We start from the raw sequence: 26,796 nt of genomic DNA, 5'->3' as shown, positions 1-26,796 counted from the left end.
AATATATCTTGATATAAATTTTGCCCATAATGTCCAGCACTAGTTCTAGCTAACAAAACATATAATATCTCAGAATCATATCTCAGAAATTGAGTGTGTGAGTGAATAGAGAGAGAGAGTGCTTTATATTGTTGTCCTGCAGTGAATGATTGTTTTCGGCCGTATCGGCCAGCGTTATTTCACTCATCTCCCCTCGCCGAAGCCCCTGCCAAATGACCTTCAGTCCTAAAGCTCTGTTATTGTAACCCTTTGTGTGTGTCTGTGTGTGAGAGTGTGTGTGTACCGGGGCTTGGTTTTTTCTGGATAATGTATTGCAGCTGGCTCCATTAGCACCACTCCTCATCATGTGTCATTATCCTGTAAAAGCACACACACACACACACAGAGAGCATCATTTTTGTGCGTTAATAGAGATGTGAGCACAGATCAAAAGCAGTGGTAGCTCACAGGGATCTCTTGCTGGATGGATCTTTTGCTTTCTCTTTCTCTCTCTCTCTCTTTTATTTGTTCTGGTCAGTGTCTTTTTGTCCCTTTACTAATCTCTCAAGCATTTTTCTCTTTCCCTCACTTTGTACTTTAATTTTTTATTGCTTGTATCTTTCTTAGATTTTTTTTTTGTGTGTGTGTGTACATTGACGTGTGGGGTTTGATGCATTGTATTGTAAATGTGATTTGTGAAAAAGTTGTTTGTCTGTTCATACGGACAATTCAAGCCAGACACAGCCGGTCACGAGCACACTGCCCATGCTCTGTGTGTGTGCGTGTTTAAGAGGGAGGAATAAGAGAGTGAGTGACATATCTGGCTGCTGTGAAAGCTGATGGACTCTCCAAATATAACCCTCTCTCTCTGTGTGTGCAGATCCTGTCTGCGCTGGAGCGTGATGAGCAGGCCCGCAGGCAGAGGTTGAGGAGTAAGCTGGAGCAGGTGATTGACACCATGGCTCTGAGCAGCTGATCAGGGGTCCAAGCACTCGAAACAAACACGAACTGACGACACACACACACACTCTCTCTCCCCAGGTCTCCAACCCATTGAGCTACACACTGCAAAAGAAGTGACGCAGTACACTGGAGCTTCTACAGAGCTGGGCACACACGCTTCTCCAGTGTGTGTTTGTGTGTGTGATTTTTTTCCTTTTTTTGTGTGTGTGTGTGTGTGTGTGTGTGTCTGTGTGGATGACCCCCACCATGGTCAACACACATTACAGGACACATCACAGAAAAAAAAAAAAACACAAAACATTTTGACCATTTGTTGTTGGTGCAATTTCAACCTTTTTTTTTTTTTGTTGGAGTGTAAGTGTGTACTGGACCTCTTCAAACAGAAAAAGAAGAGAGAGAGAGAGACACGCAGACGCAGACACACATACACATATACACGTGATTTTGCCCGTGGTGTTTAAAGACTCAAGAAGAAGAAGAAGGAGGAATTCTGGGATGCCTGCACTCCAGCCATGTTATGGGTCGTGTGATGATGGGTCATGTGATAGTTGTCGTCGTGACATGCCCCCTGGAATGACGAAGGACATTCAGAGCTTTTTTTTTTCCCCTCTCTTTTTTTTTTTTGTGTGTTGATTTGTCTTGTTTATTGTTATTTTTTCTGATTTTGTACAAATGTAACGGACTGCCCTCTCTCTGCTCTTTTTTTTGCCACTCGTGTTACTGCTGAATTTGCACAGTTTACAGGAACCAGTACAGAGGACAAATCTTCTTCAGATATTATATATAGAAATATAGAAATACTGTTACATTTTCAGCCAAGCGAAATGAACCATTGATTCAATTTCTTTGCCATGTTATCACCAGAACACAATAGTCGACGAAGATGATTAGATATTTAAGCAGAAGAAAAAAAAAATCTACATAGGAAGGAAAAAAAAATATCAATATGAGAATATGAATAAAATGTTGTCCTGTGCCATGTTTTATTTGAATGTCGTTTAGTGAAAAGGCATTTTGTTACATGGGAATGTGCTATAGATTTTTTTTTATATCTTTTTTTTTTATTTTATTTTTTTTTATATATATGACCTTGCCTGATGACTGAAAAGAAAAACAAAAGACAAACAAATCAAGGTTTGGTGTAGTGAAGTAGAGATCAGGTGAGTTTAGAATTGATCCAGAGTTCTGAAGGCAAAAGAGGAGGAGGGGGGTTGAGGTGTTTGCTCTCAGGCTTGCTGATGGTCTCTCTGAGAAGCAGGCATGCTTGTCTCCCTCCATACACTGCGGGGTGTGTGTGTGTGTGTGTGTTTGTGCGCGCTTGACACCGCGATCGCCGCTGCCTCTTTCTCTTATGGATTTTGCCTCCTCTTTGCGCAAATGCATCAGGAGAAAGAGGAGTAGATTTACTGCAGTCCCTTTTTTTCTTGGTCTCTTAAGAGAAGGAGTGAGAGAGATAGAGGCAGAGAGAGAGAAGGGTTTGAAGCTTCTAATTCATTACTGCTTCAAACTCAGATCAGAGCGAGCGAGGGAAGGACGAAGAGGAGGATAGAGACCGAGAGAAAGAGGAGCTTTAGCCTCAGCTCATTAAAGAGACAGGGCTAAGTAATCCTGTTACCCTCTGGCCTTCTGCCTCGTGCGTGCGTGTGTGTGTGAGTGTGTGTGCGCGTGATTTTTTATAAATGATCTTTTCTCTCAAGTCTCCTGTGAGACGTTCTGTGATGAGAGGCTATCTTAGAAGTTTTTTTTTTTGGTTGTTGTTTTATTATAATTTTTTTTAATCTTGCTTTAATTTGCTTGCCTAAAGAAACCAAACTGTGATCTGTGGTGGATTTGATTTTGGTGTTTCAGTTTTTGTAATGCAACATTTTGTTCTACATCTGAAAGTGGTTTACCATTGTAACCTGAGCAAGTTGTGTTTTTCAGTCGTCATTCTCTCCATGAAATGTACGTGGGCGGTACTGTCTGAGGTACGACAAAAAGATGAAGAAAAAAAAAACTAACAAAACAAACGAACAAAAAAAGAAAGAAAAAAAAAACGAACCTATTTTTTAATGTGGATCCAAATTTTACAACCCACCTCCTGCTAGTGTGCCTGCAACCCCTGTAAAAGACCACCGAGGGGGGTCCGTCAGCTTTTCTGATGGAATATTTTGTCATGGGACAGTGAGATGCTGCTTTATTGCTTTGAACCCCCCACTCCGCTCCTCCCCCACCCAAACTATTTGCTTGTGTATCGCTCGAGTTTGTCTTTTTTGAACTTATTTTGTTATCTTTTCTGTTTCAGGAAGGTTTAGCATACGGTTGGGTTTCTGTGGAACTCATATGTGTTTTAAAACAAAAAATAATCTATTTTTTTGGACCAAAATCATCATTAAACGCAGGTTCGAACAGGGTGACTTCCCGCCTAAAGCCCATCCAAGCCCAGAGCCAGTGCGAGTGAGCTGTCAGCTGTGGTTAGCCAGCAAACATCCACTAGTTCTGACACATTCATCCATTTTTAACCAAGGTGAATGTGTGGAGAAATGGAGAGCGAGAGATAGAGCGGGTTGGAGAAAACGCTTACCTCACACATATGGCCACACAGTAGTTGACTGCATGTGAGAGTGTGTGGTTTGGATAGGCTGGTAATCTTTGCCCCACTGATGGATCTGGCCTAATGGAAATAGATTAGCTGTGTGCACGGAGGCTTGAAGCAGTTTCCGCTAACCGTCGGCTGATGAGCTATCAGACTTATGTAATCAAATGAATTTTACATTAGTCTACGCAGCAGTACATGGCTCAGCCTCACTCAGGCAGGGCAAATTCAGATTCCACTCGGCTGCGGTGCGACGGCTGCTCTGGCTGAGCGTGGCTGAGGAGCACGGCTGGGCTGCGGATGGTGTTGAAGGTGCATTCAAACATCTCAGGATCTCCTCTTAGCTTCTGTGTTGACACTGCCTCAAGAGTTCATAATGACATAAAGCCAGGTAGAGCTGCACAGTACAGACAGAGCTGCACAGAGCGGTAACGCTGGTACATGTTAGGATTCTGAGATGCCTTGATTTGAATTACTGCTGTTACAAAACTTGTATCTCTGAAATAGTAGCTTTAAAGAATATTTTAATAGAGATGGAATGGGATTTTTTTGGGCAAGCATATCTGCTGATAAATATATTTATAACAGAAATTAGGCCCTGAAATTATTACAAATGTACTGTAGTCACGCAAATTTCATTTTTCTTTTCTTATGATTGACATGATGTAAATCTGCCATTGTGCAAATCTTTATAATGAATGGACCAATAGAAATGCTCCAAAATGACTTTTTCCATTGACTTCCATTAAACATTCAGAAGGTTTTTTGTTTTTCCAATTTCCTTCTACTGTATAGTTAAAATTTTAGAGATGACAATGAAGGTACGTTTTCATGTGACAGCAACAATACAATTTATTTGTGTATTGTTAATACTGTAAAATTAACTGAATAAAATAATTTATACTGTAAAATTGATGAAATATAGATGTTATAGTTCCGTCGTTCAGCATTGTGTACTATACATTCTTTATCATATGTTGGTTTGAAGTAATGGCACAATCTCTAAATGTCTATCAGACGGTGATATATATACATTTTTTTTAATCTGCAAATACTAATATTTCATCTAATATCACAGTGCATCTCTAATTTTAAACTTTAATGTAGATTAATATGATTGTATTTTATTGTAAGTACGTATGTGCTCTTCCATTAGTGATAAAATGTTTGTACAATGTATATATTGTTGCTATTTGTCAACAAAAGCAGATTTTTTTTTTGCTACTGTAATTTTCAGTTCTTTATCATGTTAGCATTTCTTGATAATTGGACCAATAGAATAAATGGCCCATAATAAATTGTGAATATATAGTGTATGCTTCTCTTTAAAATTCAGTGTTTGAGATACAAGGTTTGTGTGCAAGAACAATACATATATTTTTCATGGCACCAGATACACACCAGTCTGCTATAACATTAGTACTACCAATGGGTGAATATCTATCTTTATCTAACAGCAGTATTTGTTAGCGGCCAGGGTGGATATATTAGGCAGCAAATGAACAGTAAGTTCTTATAGTTGATGTGTTGAAGCAGGACAAATAGAGACATGAAAGAATCTAAGCTAATTTGATAAGAACAGACAGTGAAAGATAGGTGACTGGAGGGTCAGAACATCGAACAGCTCCACAGCATCAGGCAGCTCTAGTTTGTAGGGCTCCTATATGGTATGGAGTTGTCAGAACCTAACAAAAAGTGCTCCAATAAAGGAGAGCTGGTGAAGGCTAATTGATGTGCTTTATAGAAGTCCCACCTTCAACTTACAGCACTTAAATGATCTGCTGCTGATGTTGGTCTAGGTGCCAGATTCCACAGAACTTCTTCAGAGGCCTTGTGGAGACCAGATCTAATGTGGTGGCACAAAGGGGGAACCTATTCAATATTAGTAAGGTGTTACTAAAGTTATGGCAGATTGGTGTATATATGTGCTTATATACCTGTAAACAAGACAGGCAATCTAGTAGTAATTATCAGTAATTAACATATACTGTGCAGCGCTACTGTGTAAAAGAATCACAGGTTTGTTTACAGAGCATTGAGACTGAGCCGAGGCAGGCAACACAGGCTGTAGGAGCATTTTTCCTTTACTTCCACTTATTTCACTCCTTACGTTGAGATCAATGGAACTGTTTAGTTCTTCTCTTCCTCTCACTGTTAATGCTGAACTGTATAAAATGTGTGATGTTAATAGTGGTGAGTTTTCAGCTGGAGAAAGAGAGAGAGAGAGGAAATGAAAGCTCTCTTTCTCCTGAGTGTTTCTGATCGTGGCCACCCCCTCTTTACCTTCTTCCTGTGCCCATTCTGTCTCTCTCCCCCTCTCCGGAGTTCTTTGTTCCTCATCGCACTCCTTCCTTCAGTTCCTCCTACCACAGGCCTTCCTGTCCATCACCGCGCATCTCTGCTCCGTAACACACAGCACTGCCTTCATCTTGATGCCATTGTGTTTCTCCAACTCTAGCATCAGTGCTTGTCACCAAACATCTCAAATCTCCACCGCACCCTTTCTCCGTGCTTCCATCTTTCCCAAAAGCAGTGAGTGCTGTCCTTTAAAAAAAAAAAAAAAGAAAGAAAGAAAAAAAACAAGCCTTGTTTGGCATCAGCTCGAACAAAGAACTAGTAAACGAATTGCAGGAAGAATGACATCAATCGAGTTTTAATACTATGATAAACCAGACGCATTTTTAAGAATTTCAGACTTGAAACAGCTGTCACAAGTTGGCTGGTAAGCATTCATTGTGTAAATATTCTGTTGTTTCCTATTTTGCAGATTTACTACTTGTAAATAAAACACACATCAAGGAGAGATTAAACAGTTTTTTGCTAAATAAACACGTCTCTAGTGTGTTTTTTCCTCCCTACATACGTTTACAAGGTATTGTCAAGGACATTATGGTTCTCAGTCTGGAGTAAAAGATAGGGGAGTTAGATCTTGTCCAAAGTGGGCCAGTGTGGCTACAGGTTATAATTTTGAACAAGCAGCTCACCTGACTCCACTTGTTTAATCTACTAATCATTCTTCAAACATCAAAATTGATGACACGATTCAGCTAATCTCAAATGAATACTAAAAAAAACGTGCAGCCACACCAGCCCTTCCTTTGCAGATATTAAGACTGGACTCTCCGCCACAGAAGAACCAATTTGCTTCCCTAAAGGGTGATGAATCTTTAGAAATCTCAACTGGAAGGTTCTTTAAGCAACAAAAAGGGTTTTGTTTATGACAAAGGTCTTCAAATTTGGATCTTGAATCCAGTTTCCAATTTGTGATTCTTTGTAGGTGTGATGCTAAGTAGCTGGACTGATGGTCCAGATTTGATCCTATACACAGTGGGCCATTGTGGATGCAGGATTTCATTCTATTCAATCAGCACCTCACATGATTCTACTGGTTTTATTATTTGTTAAGTCATCAAACAACTCATCACATGAGCTTCTGATTGGCTGGAATAAAAACATGCAGACACACCGGCCCAATGTGGACAGCCCTGCTCTATGCTATGGTTACCCAAGGTATCCCTGGTACTGATGATCTACCTGGTGCTAAGATCATCTTAACAGGTAAAGTTAATTTTTGTTTTAAGGTACCTTTGAAAAATGCAGCCCTGGTTAATCTAAAAGTTCAGACACTTCTGAAGTCCTTGTTTTAAGACCGTAGATGACCCTTTGTCTCACCTTTAGGAGTACAGTCTTTTTTCTAATAATGAAAAAGAAATGTCTTAGAGGGACCCTCTGGCCAAAATGAAAAATCCATTGCTACAGCTTTTAAAACCATATAATCATTCCTACTTGCCTCATACAAGTAAAAGTGAAAATGATACATTTTTAAGTTTGAAGACACTTGTGGAGAAATTTTATTTAAGAAATTTAAGTTATACTATGGTTTTGTAGCTCCTAATGGGATGTTGTGTATAAGTAACATTACCTTAATTAGTTTTGTTATCCAAGTCAGGAATGACCACCCAAATAATGCAAGTTATAAACCCATGATAATGCATATCTTATCATTTAGTGTTGTAACTTTATAAACATTACAACAGTTTTTTTTGTACTTCTTTTTGCTGTTTATGGTCTGTATGCAAAATTGACCTGAGCTCATACTTATACTTACATTGTAATATAAAGATCACCATTTTGTAAATTTCCCCCACTATATCAAATATTCAGAAGAACCCTACAGCTGGGTGAACTTTAAAAAAATAATAATTTGATAAATAAATTGATGCTTTTTTTTTTGTTCCTGGTCAAAATTGACTGGTATAATTTTAGAGGTAAATAAAGGTCAGCTTAACCATGTAAACAAAAAAATCAACAGTTACAACTAGTAACTATGATATGAGAGGGGAGATATGGGAGGAACAAGGGAAACAAGGAAAAAAAAGCAAACAGATGGGTGCAGATCATAATGATTGTGGATTAGAGCTTGGTGGGATGGAGAGTATGTAGTGTGCAGGCTGTGGAGCAAATAAAACAATAATACTTTACAATAAGAGCCACAAATACTAATGACACAAGTATTTATGAAAGTAATAAACATTGTTAAATGGTTAAATAATGTCTTAATTATTATTAATTAACTAGTGAAGTTACATTATGGAATATTACTAAACTTTTAATGCCTAATGATGTTGTAAATAATTATCAATTGAGGCATTAGTTTAAAAATGCTGTAAGGATTAAACTAATGGCAATTAATAATTAGTTGAGTAATTCTTTTGTAGGGACTGTTAATGAATGTACCCTTTTTGTAAATTTTACCAATGATACAATAGGCCTTGTATGTGGACAAAAATAAATTGTGAATGGAGGGAAGGAGTGATGAACAGAAAAGACAAATAATTGTATGTAATAATTGTATATAAAGTATGAGTCTAAACAACAGTGTTGCAGTGGTTCTTGTCAACGTGAGTATTTCCAACACATCAAATTTAAAAACTCACTGTTTATTCTCTGAATATAAATAAAACACACCCCTGACAGATACATCTTGCTGATGTAGATAATCAGTTTTTTGTTTACCTGTTAATATTACACCAGTGTTAATGTTAATGGTACTGATCAAGTGCGTGATTAGTATTAAAGCCTAATCCTATTTGTAATAAGTACCACTTCCTCTTGTTTTTGAACTTGTTTTTGATTACAAGAGGAAGTGATGACATCATCCCCCTAAGAAATAATAACCCACAGAGAACCCGATACGTCTAAATATATATATATATATATACACACATATAAAAAGAACCCTGCTTCATTAGCAGATACTAGCAGTGCTCTGGAGGCGACCCTGCCTGTCTGTTGTGATGCAGAATAGCAGTAAAGTTCAGCATCATCACTACTGGACTTTACTTACATTCAATTTTCTCTTGTGATGAGAATTATTTATTGTTGTAATAGCTTAGCTGGCTAACGAGACTTTATATATAATTGTTTGTTATAAAAAAGCACCTTATTACAGGGAAACTACATTAAACTAATTTTTGCAATGGGTATTATACTTTTTAACAGGCCTCAGAAAGCAAAGCAGCTTTTCAAGCCATCTAAGAAAACAGAATACTAAAAAAAACTAAAGAAAAAATTCTGTACATTCTTTATACAAAAGATGATAAAAAAAGCCTAATTATTCTGAGGTGTTTACATCATATTCTGTACCTAAATGTTCTCCAACTGTTTATCATTCTAATACCCTTACACAGCAAATGTTAAGAATGCCTTTTATTTAAATAACACTGTTAACGTATAAATTTGATAAATACAACATATATGATTATAAAAAACATTACCAAATTGTATCCTACTACTCCTCTGTTATGTTGGCGTAGAGTTCATGTACAAAACTGATCAGACAGCATTACACTGTAAAAGATAATAAAATGTGCAGAGAAATAAAGACTAGAGTCTGTAATTATGGAATAACAAAGTGTTCTACATGAAAAAAAACAGGGATGATAAAATAGACATAAAAGGACGTTTACCTTAGAGGCTCTTACAAAAAGTTTTCTTAAAGCAATAATTGTAAATGTAATTAACTAATTGGTTAAAGGTGTCCTTCTGCTAAAATCCACTTTTTCTTGTTCTAGGTGAAATACAGTAGGTCTCTCTGAGTTGTACATGATGCTACACATGAAAGTGTTCCTCAACCCCCATTGTCTAGTATCTAAGAAAAGAAAATACTCAGAAAAAGCTCAGTGTCTACGTCAAGCCGGGAAATAGTATTCATGGCCTCGCCCACCTTAGCACAGGACCGCCCACAGACACTGTCGTCAGCTAAAGAGCTCCAGTGGATCCCCGTTTCACCAAGACCTTAAATATACACTAGGGAAGCACGGTTTGACAAGGTAGCACACCTCGACAGAAAACCAGTCAAAGCAGGTGCCGTTTGCTTCGGATTTTATGATATAGAGCAGATTTTGGGGCTTCTACGTGGTGAATTTGCCCAAGCACCAAATCACTAAGTCTTAGGTACGAGTTTAGTAGCATTAGTTTTGCTAAAAGAAATGTCCCCACGAACATTAATCGAAAGTTTAAGGATTAACTTTACCTAGCATTTAGTACTATATCTTTACTAGTAAGGATGCATTCTCTAAAAACAATTTGTCCTTTGAGTTTTTGAGTTGTAAAATTACTACTAACTATTTCTAACGACTTCTAACCTTACTTCCTTCTTCTCTTCCTTTCTATCCCATTATTTCCCTTTGACCTCCTTAGTCCTTATCTAAAAAAAATTGATCCTTAAACCTCTATTACTCAATGTACATCACTATTTTAAGTCGCTTTGGACAAAAGCGTCTCCCAAATGTAATGTAATGTAATGTAATGTAAAATTGACTGCGTGTCGAATTCAAGACAGGTTCTCTGCTGCAGTGCTGTTAGCCAAACATGTATGAATGTTCATGAGCAACAGCCAAAATCCTGTGCTTCTTCAGAGACCACTAATCCAGTGAACTAAAGCAGGGTTATACAGAAACACCAGAGCATTATTATAATTATAAAAAACTGCTCACATGGCATTCATTTATACTAGAAACCACAACTAGACATTTTAAAATGAATGAAAAAATGATGGAATGAGACATTTAAGTACATTCGCAGTGAATTGAAAACCGAGTGTGAAAGAGAGCAACCACCACTATGTGTCTCAATCCTCCTTTTAAACCGATCTGTCTCAATAACTCCCTGTGCACTACCAGCACAGACACACACACACATAAAGGGTCTTAACAATCAGAGGATGTTGAAGTTGGATGTGTTTCTGTGGCTGAGGGCTGTGGTCCACTTCTCTTTAGAAAAAAAAAAAAAAAACACATTCATAGCTGACTTTCCTAACAAAAAGCCACCTGCTGGCAACCAAGCTAGCTCACTGAGGTGACCTACTGAAATCTCATGACAGGACAGACAGATGGTGATAATTTCCCCAAACTTTTAATTTATAATTTTGGCAGCCCAATTAAAGATAGTAAAAGGAAAAGTTATTTAAAAAATATTACTGTAAAAAGAAAACAACCAGGGCTTGAGCCCCACAAGCCACCCCCTTTTAACAAACCTAAGAAATATCTCAACAAGGACCTGAACACCCTGAGTGGTAAGTGATATGTTCGACAAATTTAGCCTTAGAATTTAAAAAACTGCATTTAAAAAAGCTACCTCTTTAACTGCTTGTAAGTCTTGTAGCAATGTTGTGCTAATAACACATACATATTACAGGATAGCACTTTTCTTCATGAAACTGCAACACCTTCTGAAAGTGGGAAGATTGAGACTGCTAGCGCAACTTGTGCGATAGCTATTTATTAAATGTATCGCTGTCAAAAGTGCTGTTTTCTCACGAATGGCAGCAATAAATGTCACTTCCAAAGAAGTTATTTCACGTGAAAATATATTTCTTTAATTTGTAAACTTTTAATATGACTGAGTAATGATGTCATTGGTAAATTCCAGAGATTTCTATGTGTCCCAAGTGTATTTTCCATCCTGCTTTTATGATCGTTTTGCTAATAATGACGGTCAAAAAGACATCTAAAAAAACTGTATGAGAAGCAGGAAAGTCTCGGGGCCTAATGCCCACATGCAGGAGACACAAGTCAGTGCTAAAGAGGGAAAGATGGTGAGAAGTGACCCAGAAGGCTGAACTTGTCTCCGTCCTCCAACACACAGCTGTCTGATCGCGCTCTTTCCTCCTCCACCAATCAGGTCACCTCCCAGAGGAGCATGGCCTGTCCTTCTGATTATAGCAGACAAGCCTCACGCTGCCACTGAGAATGGAGGGAGATGGACAGAAAAGTAGAGAAGAGCTGAAGTGCCACTGCCCCAGTGAGATCAAACTTGGCAAAAAATAAGATACCGGACATTTAGAAATGGACTATTTTCAGTTCTGCCAAACTGAAGCATATAAGTAATGATTTAGTGTAGTACTGTAAGTCACCGGGCAGAGTATAAAGGGTTTATTCAGCAAACTTTGAATAAAAAACACCAATAAGAAGTGTTTCTTCATTTAAACTACACCTCACTTGTGGGGACCGTTATCCACCCTCAAGCCAAACACCAGTGGAACCATCACAAGTAAACTGAGTAAACTAAATACAAATATAACACACACACACACACACACACAAACTTGTAAAAAAAAAATTATAAATATAAATAATGATTTAGTGTAGTACTGTCACCGGTGGAGTATCAAGGTTTTATTTAGCAAACTTTTAACTATTTACAGTTAAACAGGATAGAGCTTTAAAGACCATCAACAAAAAGGGTTTCTTACATTAAACTGATGTCTCACCTCTGGAGACCCTTATCCACCCTCCAACCAAACACCAGTGGAACCATCACAAGTAAACTGAGTAAACTAAATACAAATATAACACACACACACACACACAACACCATCCAACAACAAAATAAACCATCCTATTTAACCTCAAACAAAGAAGGTTTATGCTCATATCTGCCACATACAAGATTTTTTAAGTCAGTAAACTGCAGTGGTATAAAAACATAATGCAATTTTAAAGCAAGCCTGCTACTTGTGATGCATATATTTGACTGTGAATTAAAAAATATTAAATCATCATTTAGACAGAGGGGACGCCTCAGGCCTTTTCAGTCCTTTGCAAAATGCCTTTTGATTTCTAGTTGTTTTTTTATGTATACTTAATGAAAGTAAAACGTTTGTAGCATTTAGATTTGTAGATTTTGTCTGGAAATGTTTATCCAATCTGAACTTTCCTGATTTATGTTAGGATATACAGTCAGGTAAGTTCAGAGGAGGTGACTGGAATTAACCAGTCATGTTTTGCTTTCCACTGAGTGGGACCACTTTTGTGAGAAACACACATATTTCTAGACCTTTAGGATGTTATAGAAGTTGGAACTACACTCTGAGGAATTGCGACACCTGGTCACTTAATGTTTTTCCATATCAAAGGTAGGCGTTTACCACAAGGCTTCCATATATGAATCTGAGTATCGCTAAATCCCACACAGAAGCTGGATTTATCGCTAAAGGCGATACAGTTCCAGTCTATAAACAGTCTAGGTTTCTCATTCATTACACACACCACTGCAAATTAAAGCAATGGTTGCTGGATAAAGGATGCTCTAAGGAGTCGAAAAAAACACCCTGCTTGTCTGTCAACTGGAGAAAATGTCTCTGGGTGCATTGTAGGGGCATGCCTAACAATCTACAGTCTCTCATCAAGAGGTACACCACCCAAAACTAGCATCTGAGTTTCTTTTTGTAGAACAGCAAATAAAGAACCTTCACACCCTTATGTGGCAATACTCTTATCAGACCAACCCTGTAATTAGTCACATATCTGCCTAATACATTACTGCATGATGGGTTTTGCAGCAATGTGTGTGTATTATTATTATTTTTAATCAGTGAGTGTATCTTAATTAAAAAATGTAAGTTAACACAATGTGTGGGGGAAGGGGTGCTGAAGAGAGGGGGTTGTCTAGAGCACAACACAAGCTAAAAGTGCTAATCTTGCTATAAAGTGTCACTGGACTGTTATGCATGAACACAAATTCTGTGTTCACATGTATTACGAGCTTAAATAATTAAATAAATACGTTTTTAAATTATTATTATTATTATTATTATTATTATTATTATTATTATTATTATTATTATTGTTAGCACTGTGCACTGTAAACCTGTATAAGTTGAATTTACGTAAACAATTTAAGACATATGGTTAAGGTTGCCTTAATTTTTTAATGTAATGTTTGCTGAAAAAATTAGTTGAGTGTAATTTAATACATTTTTAGTTAATTTAATATTTATTTTTGTTTTGCTTTTGTATAATCTTTTTGGCATAATAATTTTACTTAACATTTTATGATCAGGTGAATAAAATAGATTTTTATTTAGTTCTTTATTTAAATATTTAATTTATGTAAAATATAGATTTAGAATATAGGGTGTTAGAATGATAAACAGTTGGAGAACCCAACATGGGTTATTATTACTTAAGGGGAAGGTTTCACCACTTCCTCTTTTAATCCAGTTTAAAAACAAGAGGTAGTGGTACATATTACAAATAGAATTTGGGTTTAAATACTAATACTAATAAAATATTGATTATCTACATCAACAAGAGACCTATAGACTTATATAAAATTGGATGGAGAAAGAAAATACTAAAGTGAACAGTATATAATCACTGTCCAACGAGAAACACTTATCTCCGAAACAGCAACTTTACAGGGGAGAGAAAAAAAAACGAGTAAACTTTCAATGGAAGTCAATGTAAAAGGGTTTATTTCAGGTCATTTTAAAGAGTTTCTATTGGTGCGGTTATCAAGAAATTTTGGCACAGTGTAAGGGACAGGTTGTCTGTTCAAATTATGTAGGAAACTAAAAATCGACAAAAAATGAGATAAGTGTTTTTCATAGGACAGTGACGATATAAATCATACAGCCAACACAGAGTTTGCAGCTCAGGACATGATGCATTTACCTCCTACAGCCCACAATATAGAGGCCATGCAGTTAATCATAATAATATATGATCTACATGTTTACCTAAGGTGGCCTGGGATTATTCACTACAAGTTGGTGGTGAGTGTCCGAAACTGGGGGACACACCCAATATGTAAATTATATGTAGATTATGCCAAAGCCAATAGAAAAGAAGTGATCAATGTCTCAACTTTTTCAACTTAGCTGTGCATCTCAAAAAAATAGAATATCATTGAAAAGTTACTTTATTTCATTAATTCAGTTCAAAATGTGAAACTCATATTATATAGATGTCACCATCAGATGACATGTCTCTCCAAACCATCACTGATTGTGAAACTTCACACTAGACCTCAAGCAGCTTGGACTGTGTGTCTCTCCACTCTTCCTCCAGACTCTGCTCCCTTGATTTCCAAATGAAATGTAAAATTGACTGATGATCAGTGATGGTTTGGAAAGTCATGTCATCTGCTGGTGTTGGTCCACTGTGTTTTATATGCAGTGTTTTTCCGGAAATCTTACAGCCCTTCACGCTTCTCTCTGATGACAACTTTTATGGAGACGCAGATTTCATTTTCCAGCAGGACTTCCAAAAGTACAAATTTTATTTCCTGAGACACTGATTTTTTGGGTTTTCATTAGCTGTAAGTGATAATCATCAACAATGAAGGAAATAACTGCTTAAAATAGATCACTCTGTGTGTAATTCATCTTCACAATATATGAGTTTCACATTTTGAACTGAATTACTGAAATAGAGTAATGTCTCAATGCTATTCTAATTGTTTGAGATGCACTAGTATATGTGGCCACTAATGTTCACCCAACTTATAGTAGTTTAGTTTGGAAATATTTAATTTTACATGAAACAGATTTTAACGTTTTAAGTTCAAACAAATTGTGTTACAGTGAGGTGAGGTAGCTTAGTGTATAGCGTATATTGTGGAGCTTAGTATCATAGGGTTGCTTGGGTTTATCACAGGCCTGGTTTCAGACATGAATGGTTTGGACAGAAGGACTAGCGCTTACAGTCACAGTTTGCTGTTGCATTTAGATACTGTCTGGATAAATTCTTGCAATGTGTCATATTCCATTTCATTTCAAGTCATGAAGTTCACAATAAAATACTAGTGTTATACTGCGCTAGCCCGTAGCATATGTCCAGATAGACCCTTTTTGCTGCGTTAATGAGTGTTGTGTGAAGACCTGTGATGGAAAGCCATGGACAACTCTTTAGTTAATGAACTGTTTCTTTTGGGCACGTTTCAAATGACGGCTTGATTTACAGCTTTGTGCAGTGGAGATAAGGCCTGGACATGGCTGGCAACATCACTGACAAGAGAGCAGCTCTATGTGTCTAATTAATTAAAGCAGAGTGGGGGTGGGCCGGCATCAAATGCCAGGCGAGAGGAAGAAGGTTGGGGGGCCGCTTGGTGATCCCTTGTGCCATGTTGTGCTGCAGTATGATAAGCTTGGTCTCCAAGGAAAAGTCTTAATTACACACACACACACACACTATACACACTATACACATTTCACACACATACACACACCTACATGCTCTCTCCTCTCTCTCTCTTTCTCTGTCTGTTCACTGATATCGCTTCTCAAGGAAAGTCCATTAAGCGCCAAGCCCATATCTCCTGCTATCTCTAGGCCATGTGCCTTATTAATGAGGGGGGCGGAAAGAGAGCATGCTTTTCATTAACCTTTATGATTCATAATTCAAGTCCTGTTCTTCTCAGCCTACTTTAATGTCCTCTCTACAAGCCATAAGAGATGCGGGATAGAACTTGTCTAATTGAAAAGAAAACTAATTGTGCTAAAACTGCTCTCTGGCTGGAGACCCGGGCCTGGTGTGAGGGTCACTGTGAGGAAGCATGTGTGAAGCGCAAGGGCATAGGCGGGAAAGATCCTGCAGGCCCCCTTGTTCCAGCACTGGGGAGATGACATGTCTAACTTGGTTTGACATGGCCTGGTTTGCCTTTGCCTTAGTGATAACATTTACAGTCTAGTTTCCTGAAATAGATTTAAACCCCTAACCTCCACAGACCTGCCAGAAGCTCCAGAATTCTCAGAAAAATCATATCTTGTGGGGAATATGTCATTGCAATCAGATCAAACCGTCTTTGTTTTTTTAAATATATATATTTATTATTCAAACGCGTAAGCTGGCAACAAGCTCTGTGAAAAAAATAAGAGACCACTTAATGATGATGTTTTTCCTTTATTTTATCCAATTGAAAACCTGTGGAATATTATCAAGAGGAAGATGGACGATCACAAACCATCAAACCAAGCTGAACTGCTTTACTTTTTGAACCAGGAGTGGCATAAACGTATCCAAAAGCAGTGTGTAAGACTGGTGGAGGAGAACATGCCAAGATGCATAAAAACTGTGACTAAAAACCAGGGTTATTCAGCCAAATATTGATTTCTGAACTCTTAAAACTTTATGAATATGAACTTGTTTTCTTTGCATTATTTGAGGTCTGAAAGCTCTGCATTTTTTGTTATTTCAGCCATTTCTCATTTTCTGCAACTAAATGTTCTAAATGTAAATATTTTTATTTGGAATTTAGGAGAAATGTCAGTGGTTTATATAATACACAACAATGTTCATTTTACTCAAACATATACATATAAATAGTAAAAATCAGAGAAACTGATTCAGAAACCAAAGTGGTCTCCTAATTTTTCCAGATCTGTATTCTTTTCATTTAACAATAAATTGGTGAATATAACAGATTTGTGCAGTAGATTTCATAGGGATGCACACTGATATTGGAATTATATGGCCAAATTGTTCATACAGATACTTGCCAATATATTTATTGTATGCCGGGAAATTGAACTGCGTAATATATAATAATATTTTACTATAGTGTGATAAATTTTCATATCAAATCGGCAGTATGGTTTAACATGCATATCAAGAATATCACCATTAGTGCTTAATGATCACTGACCCTTCTGTACATTTCATTAGAGTAAACAAATCAAGTTTAATTGGATGACATGCCTTAAAAACTGAATAAAAATAACTGTACTTTGCATTAGAGAGTATTTGAATAGCATTTTTTAAGAATCTAACACTGCTGATGCATTTTGTCTGAAAGCCAAAATATTGCAATAAATTGTGCATTATGAAACGTCTTTGAATTTTGTGATAATGTTTTTATCATTTTCCCCAGCTCTGTCAGTGTGCGAGTAAATACACATACAGGCAGTGGCTTTTATACTGTTCAAATCAATATAACAATTATATTGTATTGACCAAAATAAAGGACTATATTGCGCTATAAATTTTGCCCATATTGTCAAGCCCTACTGGGGAAAAAAAAAAAACAAAGACACTGGCTGTACTACTACAATTGGCCAACACTGGCCCCGCTACTTTAAATTGTATTGATTTAAGCTCATTTTTATTCATTTTTATTAGTTTATTATTTTGATTCTAATCTCTCTGCAAGTTCTAAATGAGTATATCATCATAGACATCGGCAAATGTATACATGCAATATCGTATATTGATATCAGCCCAGAATTCCCACAACGGTGCATCCCTAAGATTTTGTATTAACTTGAGCACAATATATAATATGCAAAGTAAAGTCTGAATATTATCATCTCCTTGCTTCTAGAAACATTTTTATTGCATTTTTATAGCTCCAATGATTATATAGGAGCAATTTGTAATTCTATAATTACAGAATACAGTGCTGTATCTCTCTCTATGCATACTTTATTATCTTCCTTTTACTCTGTTCTTCAATGGTCTCTTGGGTGGTGGGTCATTATTCTCAGCACTGCAGTGAATCTGGCATGGTGGTGGTGTGTTAGTGTGTGATGTGTGGATCAGACACAGAAGTGCTGCTGGAGTTTTTAAACACTTTGTTCATTCATTGTCCACTTTATCAGATACTCCTACCAAGCTGTTTGTGTGGGTCATCCTCTAGTCCTTCATCAGTGCTTTACAGGACACTGCAAACAGGACACACTGCTGGCTGGATATCTATGGTTGATGGACTATTCTCAGTCCAGCAGTGACACCAAGGTCTTTAAAAAACTTAGAAGCACTGTAAGAGAACATGCCACCACCATGACAGTGTCACTTCAGAGCTGAGAATTGTCCACGACCCACTTAATAATAATACCTGCTCTGTGGTGGTCCTGTGGGGTCCTGACCATTGAAGGATAGTGTAAAATGAGAATAATAAAGTATGTAGAGAAACAGATATAGGACTGCAGTCTGTAATTTTAGAATTACAGAGTGCTTCTATATGCTTAGTGGAGCTGATCATGTTACTGAGGACAGTTAGTGTAGAAAGTGTGAAAGGAGGTGCCCATAATTACCTGAATTTTGTAACAAAAGTCCTTGAAATAAAATGTACTTCAGTTTTATCATGGCAATATTTGCTGCTTCACATATTTATTATGTTTTTAGGTTGGACAGCTTGTCTGGCTCGAACAACACAGAGCTGTACTTAATCAAAAATGATAAGATGATTAAAAAAAGTAGAGGAAAAAAAGAACTGCCTGTGCCCGCACCGATCCATGCTCTTACACTGCTGTGGTAGCTGATTTTGTCTTTATCTCAAAGCAAAAGTTTCTCGTCGGGAAACTTTCAAATGAACTACTAACAGGGCCAGCCAGCCGCTCCACTGCACCCACATTTATCACACTCAGTAAAGGCATGCAGGCTTAATTTTCTCTACTCTCTAAGAAATCTTCCACACACCGGCAAGAAAAACACATGAACGTAAAGGAGTTCAGAGCAGAAAAGGTAGAAGAGCAGTCTTTTTTAAAAAATCTAATTAATCATTTATTTCAAGTTTCAGGCTCACAGTCTGGAGCTCCACACAGGAAAAAATACTCCACACAGAAAACACAAGAAAAGCCAACCTGATTTCTCACATTCCTCAGGCTCTGTGGGCTCCATGTTATCTGCAGATAGGGCCAGTACTGCATCAGTGTAGCAGTGTAAGATAGAGTCAGGAATGAAGGTGTGAGTGTGATAGAGAGAGATGTGCTGTTTTATTTTCCCTTTAGAAACCAAAAAGTCAAGGTTGCTAGCACACTCTGTACATTTCTGTGGTCTCGGACTGTACTGAACATGAATTTTTTATGAACACCTTTTTTTCTTTCTTTCTCTCCTATCTATCTCTCTCTCACTCTTTCTCTCGCTCTCTTTCTATCTGCACATAGCTAGACAGTTGTCAGGCTTGTCCTCTCATCCCCCTCTTCTGATTCAGAAAGAGAGAGAGAGAGAGAGAGAGAGAGAGAGAGAGAGAGAGAGAGAGAGAGAGAGAGAGAGAGAGAGAGAGAGTGGAGGAAGGTGAGGACAGGGCACTCTAGCTGCTGCATGAAGTTTGGTTCAGCACCGGTGTCCATGGTAACAGATTTCTCCTATCACAGATGAGCACACGGCCCTTTGGAAGAATACACACTTTCTTTACAATCCATTGAAAGAAACAGATTAACTTTTTTTTTTTATACTTACTGATGCATGTTCTAGCAAGTGGTTCCAAGGACTTTTTTTTCACAGAACCAGTAACTACAGTGCTGGAGGACCAGCTGCCAAATCTGAGTGTGATGATTTGTCACTGGGCTAATCTTTGTATGCTCTGAAATGCTTACACTTTTTTGCAGACCTGATTCGAGACTGTACGTGTCAGTTTTAGTTCAAACACGCCTCACGTGTGCAACTTTCAGTACCAAGTTAGCAGACATGTCACTATATGAGGATACCGGTAATAAGAACAGAGAAAAGCTAGGCTAGATACAACCTTCACACAGCAGGGTTAAGAACTATTCACACAACATCTGTTTTTCTTTTTTAAATGAACACAGGTATATTAAGCCACTGGAGTCTGAGGCCTTTCAGATACTTCTGAGGTAGTCTGACATGCCTCGACATTTTTGAAAATTACACCAGCCTAAAATAATTTGTTCCCAAAGTGCTACATATGTTTTTTATTCACCACAAACTCAGCTACATCAATGTAAACAGAGTGTGTTGTAAACCTGACATTAATATATATTTTTAAATCTACTCCAAACATAGACTTTGCAAAAACCTATTTTTGAAGGTGCTTCAATATTTAGTGAAAACAATTAGTTTTGGTAAGCAACAATTAAAACAACCAGTTATGAGTTGATAATAATGATGATTATAGTTGATTACAATTCTTTATTTATGACGTAATAGTTCAAGTCAGTTAATGGCGGGGGTTATATTTATTATGTATTTAGTTTTTGTTAATTTAGCTCAGTTAGTTTACAATAAGTTTAGATTGATGATGTTTATATTTTTAAGTAATTCATTTTTGTTACTTGTTTAGATTTTCTTTGGTTTACAGGTTTGAGGTGAGCATCTTTATGATGGCAATTAATTATATTTTTCTCACAATTAGGTTATTTTTTCCTTTCTATGTTTTTGAGGATTTTCTTAATAAGTTTTTGTAAAAACAACAAAGTTATGAGTTAGTAAGTAAAGAAAATAAACAAAAGAAAAATAAATGCTTCTTGTCCACCTTTGCAGAACTGAAACTGTACTGTTAAACTTACATTTAAAGGTTTTAAATGACCAATAAACAATGGCATTTAACAGAACACCTTAATATTAACAGATTCTGTATGACTGTGGACCCTGTAACATTTTTAAAACCATTCACAAAATCTACAAAACAAAACAATATATATATTTCACCCCGTTTGTTTCTTGGTTTAGGGAAAAAATTGAATGTTTTAGGGAAAAGTTCGCTTTTCTACTTCAATATCCATGGGTTAGCTCATCATCTTGCATTTGCTACAAATGATGAGCACATGGTTGTAACTGTGAAAAATAAAAAAGAGCACAATATATCAGCCAATGTTCTTTTTTATGTGAAATCAGCAGTAATTTACAAACTACACTGCCATGTGCTCCACAGCATTCACTAAATGTAGTCAGAAAAGCAGGATATTAGCTATAGGTTAGCTCTGATCTAGGAACAGTTCATTTACAAAACTCCACATAACTAACTTTGAACATCACATATGCAGTCTCTTCAATAACAATTTAACACCAAAATAAAGGTTTTTAAACTGACATGCCCATAAGTTACATAAAGTAACTCACTCATATAAATTTTAATAGTTAAACTGGGCTTTACCTCACTCAGCCAAACCAGCATGTTCAAGGATTCAAGGATTCAAGGAGATTTTATTGTCATTCGCATCACATGTGGTACATGAGGTGGAACGAAATTGTGATCTCACGATCCAGTTTTACACCCAAAGAGCTGTTATTAATAGATATATAGATAAAAAAAGAATACAATAAAAGAAATAGAATATACAAAATAGATAGATAAATATCCCAAGAATAAAAAAAAATAAATAGAGAGTAGAAGGTTCAGCAACATGAAGTCCAGAGTGCAAGTGTGCTATAGCAGCATGATAATGTGAATTAGAGCAGTGGAGATAAAGTGTCTCAGTGCAAGTAAAGTGACCATGTTGGTAAACAGTAAACAGTAATTTGTCCTTGGTGTCAGTGCAGTGTGTTGTTAAGTGGAGTTTAAGAGTCTTACAGCTTCCGGAATGAAGCTGTTTCTCAGTCTGGTTGTTTTGCACTTGATGCTCCGCAGCCTCCGGCCTGAGGGGAGTGGGACAAAAAGTGCGTGTGCTGGGTGGGTGGGATCCTTCCTGATGCAGGTGGCCCTTTTCCTGCACCTGGAGGTGTAAATGTCTGTGGTGCTGGGGAAGCTAACTCCAACAATCCTCTGTGCAGCCTTCACCACCCTCTGCAGTGCTTTCCTGTCTGCAGCAGAGCAGCTTCCATGCCACACATTGATGCTGGAGCACACGACGCTCTCCACCACACATCTGTAGAAGGAGGTGAGGACTACGCTCCCGAGTCCAGCTTGTCTCAGCCTCCTGAGGAAGTAGAGCCGCTGATGTGCCTTCCTGACCAGAGTGGAAGTGTTGTTGCTCCAGGTGAGGTTGCTGGTCAGGTGCAGACCCAAGTACCTGTAGCTGTCAACCACTTCCACCGCAGATCCTCCAATGTGCAGGGGGAGGTGGGCATGCTTGCCCCTTCTGAAGTCCACAATCATCTCCTTTGTCTTTTTTACATTGATGCAGAGGTTGTTTTCTCTGCACCAATACTCCAGGTGTTCCACCTCCTGCCTGTAGCTGGACTCATCTCTGTTTGTGATGCATCCAACCACTGCCGTGTCGTCCGCAAACTTCACAATATGACAGCCTGGATGGAGAGGTGAGCAGTCATATGTGAGCAGTGTGAACAGGAGGGGGCTCAGCACACAGCCCTGAGGGGAGCCAGTGCTGAGGATTATGGAGGGGGAGGAGATGTTGTGAATCCTCACAGACTGCGGCTTGTTGGTCAGGAAGTCTAGGACCCAGTTGCACAGGGAAGAGCTCAGTCCAAGTGAGGAGAGTTTGGTTATCAGTGTCTGAGGAATCAGAATAAAGATGGCGGCGCGCAGTAGTGCAGCGGCTACTCACGCTCCTAGCGAATCCTTGAAAGCAGATGTGAAGTCCACAAAGAGCATCCGAACGTAGGAATCCTTCTGCTCCAGGTGGGTGAGGGCAGTGTGGACCACGGAGGAAATGGCATCCTCTGTGGATCGGTTCTTCCTGTATGCATACTGGTGTGGATCCACAGTGATGTTGATGGTGGCTTTGATGTGGGTCTGAACCAGTCTTTCAAAGCACTTTGTGACTATCGGAGTGAGGGCTACTGGCCGGTAGTCATTCAGACCTGTCACTGTGGAGCTCTTGGGGACCGGGATGATGGTGGCGGTCTTCAGGCAAGTGGGGACAGCTGCCTGGATGAGGGACGCGTTGAAAATGTCGACCAGGACGTCCGAGAGCTGGTCTGCGCAGTCTTTTAGCACCTGTCCGGGGATGTTGTCCGGGCCGGCAGCTTTCCGGGGGTTAATCCTCCTCAGCGTCCTCCTTACTTCTGCTGGTGTCACGCTGAGGGGCTCCTCTCCTGGTGAGTGTGGGAGTCTGGTGCTGGGGGGTGTGTCAGGGTTCTCAAAGCGGGCGTAGAACGTGTTGAGAGCCTCAGGCAGGGATGGGTCTTTGGAGCTTTGTGCAACGTTAGATTTGTAGTCCGTGATGCACTTGATGCCCCTCCACATGCTCTGTGGATCCTGGGAGGAAAAGTGTCCCTGGATTTTCTGAGCATATGCAGCTTTTGCCCTCTTAACTCCAACAGTCAGCTCTCTTCTAGCCCTCCTGAGTTCATCCGAGTCTCCAGATCTGAAGTGCAGCTGAAGCAGTCCTGCAGCACAGCGGCGCCGTCACTGGGCCACACCGTGATGGTTTTCTGTGTGGGTTTTGAGCGTCGCAGTGGGGGGTGGTATGTGGGGACCAGCATGATGGAGATGTGGTCCGATAGCCCGAGGTGGGGGCGGGGGAAGGCTTTGTAAGCGTCTTTCACAGAGGAGTAAACACGGTCCAGCGTGTTATTACCTCGCGTTGGAATGTTCACGTGTTGGTTCCATTCAAAAACACTTCATTAGATATTGAAGAGTAACTGCTTATTTTACCTTGAGTGTATTGACAAATATCTTTCAATTATGATTACTTATCTTAGTATCTATAATTACATAATCATTGTGTGAAACCTTGTATTCTATATGCATTAACCAATACTCACATTGTATTTGATCATTTTTATTACTCACAGTGTATTTTACACGCATTTATATAGAAGATTAACCAATAATCACAATATATTCTTTACATATATAGTAAAACATTGTTTGATCAGGCATGTGACTAACACTGACCTTATTATGACAAATTAACCCACATGATACATAAGACGTTTACTAACACATAGGACCTATTATATGGCGGACTAACCACGCGCTACTAACACATTAACATATAATATATGAAATCTATTGTGTGACTTGCGTAGCTTATGCTTGAAGCATTTCGTTCACTGCATGTCTCTGACTAACGGCCATCAATCTTCGGCTGGTGCACTCTGTACGAACTGAATTGATACAAAGGAGACTTCGGGACGAACAGTGCGGCCTTTCTCTCTGTGCGTGCAAAGTTCTTCACCTACCAAAGCGGGAGGAGGACGCTCGCACATAGGGAGGGCGGCACTGTCTAATTACTGGAACAATATCACACTGTCTCACTGGACCCAGTCAATTCTTGAAACAATACCACATTGTCCGGCTGGATACAGTCAAGGCCAAACACTAGTGGTCCGGTCAGACCTGTGAAACTTGAGTATTAACACGTGAAATTACGCATACTAACATGAGATGATTTTAGCAACGCCTCATCAGCAGGTTTCACGTCATTTGGGGTATAAACATGGAGTCAGATTAGAGGGGGGTCAGAACTTATACTGAGACAGCTAATAATTGGTTTTGTATGTTCTCCTGGATCCAGTACTTTGTAATAAATACTTGGTTTGCTTTCAACTTCACTCCACCTGTCTGACTCTCTCTATCAAACGAACACGCAGGGGAGTTGTACCCCGGACGAGAGGTGGGTGTTGACCCACCTTTCATTTTCTTTTCTACAACAATATCCTCTTTGAGTACTGGACTGGTCAACACGTGTAAAGCTGATTTGTAAAATGTTTTTAGCTCTCTATTTTTGCAAGAAAATAGGTTTTATCTTCCAGCTTTTGCACAAATTTCTCCCCTTTTCTCCTCTGTTGTAACCAGGTGCTCTGGAACTTAGCAATCACTGCTTTCTGTAAGTTTAGGTCTGTCTTAAAGGGGCAGAGCATATTTTGCTATGAGGCATTTAACCAAATTAATTTTTTTAATAGTTTAACCACCTTTATGTGTTTTACAGGATTTTAATTTGAACTAGTTAGCATTATTTATTTATTAAATACTATTTCTGTTTGTTTAAGTGCACTAATAGTACTAGCACAACACTTCTAGCTAAGCCATTTAAACTGTTAACTTTGTAAACAGGTTTTGGCTGAATATTAGTAATTTGAATCACAGACTGAAATGTGCCTCTTATTACATATGCTTCTCTCACAGTGATCTAAAAATATATTTTTACAAATATAAGTATACTATATGAAAGAAATAATATCAAAAAAATTATATAATTAAAAAGTTATTTTATTTTAGTAATTCAGTTTAAAACGTGAAATACATATATCATATTATATATATTACAAACAAAGTGATATACTTAACGCATTTTTTTATTGTTGATGATTATGGCTTACAGCCAATCAAATTAGAATAATATAAAATATAAGAATATTACAATATTAAATATACTTTTGGCAGTGTGCGAAGTCCTGCTGGAAAATGAAATCTGCATCTCCATTAAAGTCAGCACACACATACATATATATATATATATATATATAATCTGTGTGCTTAGGTGACCAACTGTGTAGGTAAGTGTGACCTCTAATGCACAGCCCTTGGTTGCAAAATTGCCAACATTGCTTTATTAGCATCATTTCTATTGAATGGAAGTGAATGGAATCACAACGCCCATGTGTATGTTCAGCAACTGATCCCAGTAACAAGAACAGTGAAGTGTAATGTAACAGTGAACAGTTAAGTGTAATGTAACCCGAAAACCTAACTTTCCTTATTATGCCACCAATTCACAGAATTCCCTACTGCACTTCCCTACTGCCTCAGGGGAATCCTATTCACTATCTTGAAGGGCATTCCAATATTCCGATTTTCAAAAGGGTCAAAGGATGTTTCAAAAAGCAGGACGTCAAGCCATGTGTTTAATTGGAGGTAGTGCATCTACAAAACTTGTTTTTTTTTGTTTGGTGTTACCCCATCCCAGTCGGAGCCACTCACTCAGGAGTAAATGATAACTGCACACACTGAAATCAACAGTGTTAAAGCAGCATTATGTGAGAATTTGTATTTCTTGCTTTGAGGCTCTCCTACAATCAGTTGTGTCCATTAAAGGACACCCTTTGCACATGCATTTCTGGACAAGCTGAGAGACACAGAACTGGTACTGACAATGAAAGAAGCATGTGGACCGACACAGTAGAGAACTTTAAAATTTGTTTATACAAAACTGTTACAAGTTACATAGTGCAGTTAGCAATGCGCCACGCTTGGAGTAGCAACGTCAGAAATTTACTAAAGGTCAGTGGAGCATCACAAAGATTTAAAGCTGTTCTTTTTAGGCAAAACATAAAAAAATATGGATTATCCCACATCACAAAAGATAAACTAGGAGAATTAATAGTGTGCAAAGAGAGAACATGCACTGTCTGTTACATATCTGTGTATCACAGAATTGAGACTGACTGTGTACTTTTCAATAGAAATGT

The 26,796-nt window shown here is 38.1% G+C and overlaps 1 protein-coding gene across 2 annotated transcripts in view; it reads left to right on the top strand.

The window, feature by feature from the left end:
* plxna1b (plexin A1b) overlaps positions 1-6,346 on the top strand; it is a 253,907-nt gene extending 247,561 nt beyond the window's left edge. The window contains exons 32-33 of one of the 2 annotated variants that reach the window (XR_007439320.1): positions 860-3,448; positions 3,495-6,346. Coding sequence is in view for 1 of the 2 variants with exons in the window: in XM_022675699.2 (XP_022531420.2) it covers positions 860-955 (96 nt within the window). In the remaining variant the exon portion in view is untranslated. Of the gene's footprint in view, positions 1-859 lie in introns of both variants that reach the window. The other variant, XM_022675699.2, reaches the window with a different exon arrangement.
* Positions 6,347-26,796: the final 20,450 nt, after the last annotated feature.

Source organism: Astyanax mexicanus, chromosome 5, assembly GCF_023375975.1.
Source record: "Astyanax mexicanus isolate ESR-SI-001 chromosome 5, AstMex3_surface, whole genome shotgun sequence".
Taxonomy (NCBI): Eukaryota; Metazoa; Chordata; class Actinopteri; order Characiformes; family Acestrorhamphidae; genus Astyanax; species Astyanax mexicanus.
This window is presented reverse-complemented; position numbering and strand designations above follow the sequence as displayed.